Raw genomic sequence first — 6,753 nt, 5'->3', positions numbered from 1 at the left:
GTCCCATTTAAATAGGTAGGCTTTTTTTTTAAATAGGTAGTATTCATCATTTCAGAATAGATATTTACTGCATTGCTGGTATTGTTGCATTATGGTTTTCATCACTCTACATATTTTAGTCAATGTAATTACATTTTGGTATTTTATTCTGAAGTCCACTTGGAAGTAAAGCAGAACCACATCCGAGCAAACGGCTTTGCGGGGGAGAAAAAAAAGGCTTTTACTTTTTAAAGCTGAAACCGGAAGCTGCTCGTTTTCAGTGACGCGGGGGTTTCTACGTGTAACTTTACGCTCGTGCCGTCCGGACAGCTGCCTGCCACACACACTGGACCCGGACTGAGCCGAACCGTGTAAGTAAAACCCGCGACCCGGCGCCGTTAGCGGCCCGCGCGCCGCCTCGCGCGTCACCGCGTCATTCACAGACACACACATATAATAATTAATAAATCACGAGTGTGAAGAGTCGAGCAGACGGATAATGGAGGCGGGAGAGGAAATCAGTCGCTGTGTGTATGTGTGTTTTCTCCTCGTAGGCCCGCGACAACAGTCTGATCTCCACAAGGAAGAAATATTATTATTATTATTTATTAAATTATATATCAATTATACGTGGCTGTAAACGGAAGTTCACTTACAGCAGTTTAATTACACACACAAAAACACTATATGAAATGTGATCCAGTACGGTTCCTAAGGACCAATGTCTGGTTATGTGTGTTGTCTGGGTAACCATCCTATAATATTTAATCTCCTTGTGTCTCAGTAGTAACTGTGTATTATTGACTTTAAAGGCGTGTCTCTTACATGAAACCGAAAGGATTAATGGGATAGTTATTATAGCAGCTTAATCAAACAGAATGATTTGTTGCAGCCTCTCTGTCATAAACAGGCTCCTGTAAGTTCACACTCATCCACCTCAACGTTTCACTGTGTGACATATTCAAGTTTTTTTCCCATAATTCATGAATATATCCATAGATTTTGCACATTCGTAATGTTGCGTTTTCCTGCTGCGTTACAGTACATTCATGTAATCTGGACTCTTCCAGCTGTTCTATCATTTGCCTTTTACCCCACTTAGTCATTCTATTCACAGAACTGATCCCAGACCTGGCCGTATCCACGTGATCTTTGTTTGGGTTCTGCGAAGAAACGCGTAGAAGAAAAAAGGGCAAACAGCCAATCAGAGTACAGCCTGATGAGGGAAACAGATGCAGAAGTCACAATAGCGTTTTAAAGCAGTTTAAAAGTCTCCCTGTCCACCATTGTTATCTCTGGTGTCCCGACTTGACTCGTCGTCGTCGACGACGTTAAGGACATTCTGCCCGTCGTCTTGATGACGCACGTTAGGCCTTTCGCTTTGGTGTTACGATGAAATATCCACAGTTAGTTTGAGGCAGAAAACACATCGAAATAAGTACGTATAACTTAACAAAAGTGATGGAAAACAAGTCCCTGACGTTCCCAACGACACGAACGCAGGTCTCCTGTGTGACAGTCCCTCCCCTCCCACTCACCTCAAGTCGTTTTTCTCACTATTCCTGCTACGTCACTCGCGAGCGTAGCATATTTTCCCCTTTACAGGCTACATTCCATGAAAGGATGCTCTGATGCAAGAATGTGGCGTTAATCCACGCTTAAATGAACCAGGCGTTAGGTGAGACGTGGCTCTACCTCGTTACTTACAGAGAAGTTCACGTTCACTGAACATTCAGCGATGAACAAGGATCCAGCCGGCTCCTGCGCTGTTAATCCCTGCATGCTTCCGTCCCAGCACACACGAGATACCACTCACTTCCTGTTCACCGGGAACTTTTACACGTCGGGTGCATTTTGAAATTCCTCTTGTGCTAAAAAATAAATAAATAAAGTAAAAAGCCTGAAACTTGAGGGTGGAGCATCTTGGACCGATACTGCCAGATTAGGATCTATGTGAGCAGCCAGTGATTCCTTTACTTTCTATATGGAGATTATCACACTTTATACACCACGTAGAAAAGAAGGGAAGAAGAAGAAGAATCCTTGTGTTGGGTTTGTAGGCGGTTTGGCTGGTCAGCTGCCTGCTGCGACACGTTTCTCCTGAGAGCGAGGCGCCTCGCCGGACAGTCAGATAGTTGTTTTAGAGACGAATCATGAGACCTCCATGAAAAACAGACAGTGTGTTTCATTTGTTCCCCGAAACAAGTAAGACATGGAAACGAGACTCCAGATGTTAGACTGGTATCAATCTTCTCTTTGAACTCCCACAAAAAAAGGAAATAATGCCCCAAATGCTTCTTTAACATGTCCTTGATGTGTTTTAATTAAAGCTGTTAAAGGTCATTTTATTACCAACATGCACAAAGCTCATTGCAGCTTTTTATATGAATCTTTTTTTCTTTTTATTTCAAAGTGAAAATCACAGTATTTTGTGTTTGTTTATTTGTTCCGGACACGTAAAGACATAAAATAGTCAAACAACTAGACATTCCAAGCAATATTTGCAGAGTAATGAAAATCCTAAAGCAAAATTTAAATGTCCAACAATTTTGTTTTTCTTTACAGCTTGGAAAGGAGTGAGAAGAAGAATAACTTACAGTACAGAATTACAGAAGTGTTACCCTATTGATTTTAAAGGTATCGGAAACATTGAACATTGTCTCAAATAAATAAGTAACAGAAATAAATAAAAATATAATTAAATGAGATGAATAAAGATGAGTAAATGAATTAGTGAATAAAAAGAGGTTGCAGCTTTAAGATTCTGGTGGCTTTTAACCTGCAGCTGTAATGTGAATGAGTGCGTTGACTAAACCAACCCCCCCCCCCCCACCCGGCAGCGTTCCTGTGATGCCCCAGGGCGGGCCGAGCTGCTCGGGGTTGCGATGCCTTATGTGGACCGGCAGAATCGCATCTGCGGCTTCCTGGACATCGAGGAGAATGAGAGCAGCGGCAGGTTCCTCCGCCGGTACTTCATCCTGGACACCCAGCAGGGCAACCTGCTGTGGTACATGGACAACCCACAGGTGAGTGTGTGTGTGTGTGTGTGTGTGTGTGTGTGTTCGTATCCTCGTCTTTAAATCCTCCCGATGCTCCAAACTGATCCTTAACTCTGGTTTTGGTGAGTTTTCACGGTATTTCTTCAGAACGACGCGTTCCCTGCATTCCATCAGCTGCAGTCACAGATTTAGACTTCGTGCCTTCCAGGCAACTATTATTGACATCAGCTCACAATGAAAACCAACTTGCAGGGACTTGAAGATAATCCACCACATTAATCCGCCTTTATTCAAGAAGAAACATTCGAGGACACTCCAACATTGTTGAATGCTGGAAAAGTTAAAGAGTTAAAAAGCTCAGTATTTGCATTTTACTACTTTCAGCGTCGGACTCTGCAAGTAGATTTTTAAGGAACTGAGACTTCTGTCTTTTCTCAGCTGAGTGAACTCATTAACGTTTAGTCCCAACATGCCGTACAGTAAGTGAACTGAACTACAGTAGCAAGGGCAGATGTGTTACCACGGGAACGGGAGGCGTTGTGTGAGATTACACAGATGTGAACAGGAAGTGGTGGGTTTGTAATACAGAAGTAGGCTGATGTCAGTGCGGGCGGTTGAAGCCGTGAGAGCACTTCACACTTCAAACACGTGTGAGTGGTTAAACCCGCGTTTAATAGAGTATGAAGACCTTTATGTGATGTGATGCACGACCGTGGAACATTAAATAAAACAGTAATAACATAAAAGAATAACATTGTGTTATTAATTTTGTGTCTCTGTGCAGAATCTGCCTAAAGGTGCAGAGAAGGTGGGATCTCTCAAACTCACCTACATCTCCAAGGTCAGCTCTCTCTCTCTCTCCCTCTCTCTCTCTCTCTCTCTCTCTCTCTCTCTCTCCCTCTCTCTCTCTCTCTCTCTCTCTCTGTAACAATGTTGCCAAAGCATCACAATACATATAATTTGTCCACTATTATATTAATCTGTCCACGGTTAGGACAGTACACAATAAACAGTAATACATATTAACATTGATTTATATTAATTATAGAAACAGTTTACATTATGTAATACACCTCTTATATGTACATATACATACATATATACAGTATGTACATATACAAACACATCTTATGTATAGTCTCCCTCCCGCCCTCTCTCTATCTCACTCTCTCCCTCCCTCTGTCTCTCTCCCTCTCTCACACTCTCTCTCTCCCTCCCTCTATCTCTCTCTCCCTCTCTCACACACTCTCCCTCCCTCCCTCTCTCTCTCTCTCACTCTCTATATATATCTCTCTCTCCCCTCTCTCTCCCTCTCTCTCTCTCCCTCCCACTATCTCTCTCTCCCTCCCTCTATCTCTCTCTCACTCTCTCTATATATATATCTCTCCCCCTCTCTCTCTCTCTCCATCTCTCTCTCCCTCCCTCTATCTCTCTCTCTCCCCCTCTCTCTCTCTCCCTCCCTCTATCTCTCTTTCTCACTCTCTCTCTCTATATATATATATATATCTCCCTCCCACTATCTCTCTCCCTCCCTCTCTGTCTCTCTCTCTCTCCCCCTCTCTCACTCCCTCTCTCTCTCACTCCCTCTCTCTCTCTCTCTCTCCCTCCCTCTCTGTCTCTCTCTCCCTCCCTCCCTCTATCTCTCTCTCACTCTCTATATATATCTCTCTCTCCCCCTCTCTCTCCCTCTCCCCCTCTCTCCCTCCCCCTCTCTCCCTCCCTCTCTGTCTCTCTCTCCCTCTCCCTCTATATCTCTCTCTATCTCCCTCCCTCTGTCTCCCTCTCCCCCTCTCTCTCTCCCTCCCTGTCTCTCTCTCTCCCCCTCTCTCTCTCCCTCTCTCCCTCTCTCCCTCCCTCCCTCTCTCTCTCCCTCTCTCTCTCTCACTCCCTCTATCTCTCTCTCCCCCTCCCTCTCTCTCTCCCCCTCTCTCTCTCTCTGCTCAGCATCAGTGACTTTCTTACTTTCTCTTCTTCTCTCTTTTAACTACATTTGCAGGAAATCTCGTGGTGAGAGAAAGTGAACTAGTGTGTTTGTACTTTGTCATTCAGGTCAGCGATGCCACCAAACTCAGACCGAAGGCAGAGTTCTGCTTTGGTGAGTTCCCCCCCCCCCCCCTGTACTTGTATTATTTGGAGGTAGCACCAGTGAAGGGAAGTCTTAAGGCCTCAGCATACAATGATGTTTAGACAATAGTGAGCTTCCAGCTTTGTGTTTGTCCCGTTCCTGTTCCCAGTTTGGTGTGGGAGGACTTGACTGGTCTGACACCTTATATAAGAAATAAATACGGTGGAGGGACGGCTGCGAGCCAGACCTGATCCACATCGGTGCTGGACCTCGCTGGTGCTCTAGTGGCTGAAAGGCAGGTCCAGAACCTGGTGGACTGCCTGAACCCAGAAGAGTGGAGGCTGTTAGAGCAGCCCGTTAGGGTCCAGGTCCACCTATGGGTGCCTTCAGGTGTCTACGGTCCTCCCAGTCTCCTTCAGTCCCACTGCTTCCTTGTTTCCTTCCTTCCTTCCTCCTGCTTTTACTCTCTGCTCAGGTTTGTTTCCTCTCGTTTGTCCCTCGCTGCTTGTTGTTGTTCCTCTGCTGTTCAACAGGAGCGTTTTGTCACTCAATAGGAGGAAACTGTACAATGACTCTGACCTGACCTCTGTGTGTGTGTGTGTGTGTGTGTGTGTGTGTGTGTGTGTGTGTGTGTGTGTGTGTGTGTGTGTGTGTGTGTGTCCACACATCCTCTGAGAAACCAGAATCAAACTGATATTTTTAGCTCGTGATGTGCATGAAGCGCAGGATATTTCTCTTCTTCCTCTCGTAGCATTTCAAAGTAAACAAAGATGTTACCAAGCGACACTTTTTATGTTCATTTATTTCTCTTGACGATATTCATCTCTTCCCGTCTTCCTCTCTGCAGTTATAAACGCAGGAATGAGGAAGTTTTACCTGCAGGCCAACGACCAGCAGGACTTGGTGGAATGGATCAGTGTTCTCAACAACGCCACCAAGATCACCGTGAGCCTCACACACACACTCACACACACAGACACACACACACACACGCTCTCCAGCGGATCAATAGGTGACCCTGTTTCCGTTGTAGGCCGCTCTGTCTTCTGCCTCAGGCTGCAGCAGATGGAAAATTACCCATCAGGCCACACAGAGTGTGAGAGGAAAGCTTTCATATCCATCTGCAGCTGATTTGTGATCTGTGCTCCTGTCTGATCCTTAAAGCCTTCATTATTTCATATATAATACATCGAATTAATCAGTGTTCTTTTTATCAATAGAGAAACAGAGGCGTCATGTGGCAAATATATAGTTTTTCTTTTCTTTTTTTTCCTGTGAAAATTATCTTTATTTCCTACCAGCAACATTACTAGAGTGAAAAAAGTACATATTTATTTTTTAACTCAACACTTCCTGTTCAGGTTTCAACATAAAAGCAGGAGGATAGTGTTGTGTAAAATCAGTACCAGCTTTTAATTCTGTATTATTATTATTATTATTATTATTATTATTATTATTATTATTATTATTATTATTATTATTATTATTTTAAATGAGCACACGCTTTTGAAAATGTTACTTTCCCAGATAAATATAAATTCAATTTAGAATAAACTTAACACACGATCAAAGTGATGTCATACTCCATCAGGCGTGGTTGGGTTTTTTTCTCCTATTAACTAACTAACCATACTAACTGAGTGTTGTTTGTATTAAAGATATTTAATCTTCCCCTGTTCCATAGAGCGCCATCGTTCAAAATCTATCAAA

At 43.7% G+C, this 6,753-nt stretch overlaps 1 protein-coding gene across 4 annotated transcripts in view; it reads left to right on the top strand.

Moving 5' to 3' along the window:
- Positions 1-259: 259 nt before the first annotated feature.
- Positions 260-6,753, top strand: part of plekha1b (pleckstrin homology domain containing, family A (phosphoinositide binding specific) member 1b) — a 15,840-nt gene continuing 9,346 nt past the window's right edge. For all 4 annotated transcript variants that reach the window (XM_084001828.1, XM_084001830.1, XM_084001829.1 and 1 more), the window contains exons 1-5: positions 260-350; positions 2,820-3,005; positions 3,763-3,819; positions 5,028-5,073; positions 5,891-5,988. In XM_084001828.1, coding sequence (XP_083857954.1) covers positions 2,865-3,005; positions 3,763-3,819; positions 5,028-5,073; positions 5,891-5,988 — 342 coding nt within the window. In that variant the 5' untranslated portion in view covers positions 260-350; positions 2,820-2,864. The remainder of the gene's footprint in view (positions 351-2,819; positions 3,006-3,762; positions 3,820-5,027; positions 5,074-5,890; positions 5,989-6,753) is intronic.

Source organism: Eutrigla gurnardus (assembly GCF_963514095.1).
Source record: "Eutrigla gurnardus genome assembly, chromosome: 22".
Lineage (NCBI taxonomy): Eukaryota > Metazoa > Chordata > Actinopteri > Perciformes > Triglidae > Eutrigla > Eutrigla gurnardus.
The sequence above is the reverse complement of the archived record's forward strand: the minus strand, read 5'-3'. Positions and strand labels throughout refer to the sequence as shown.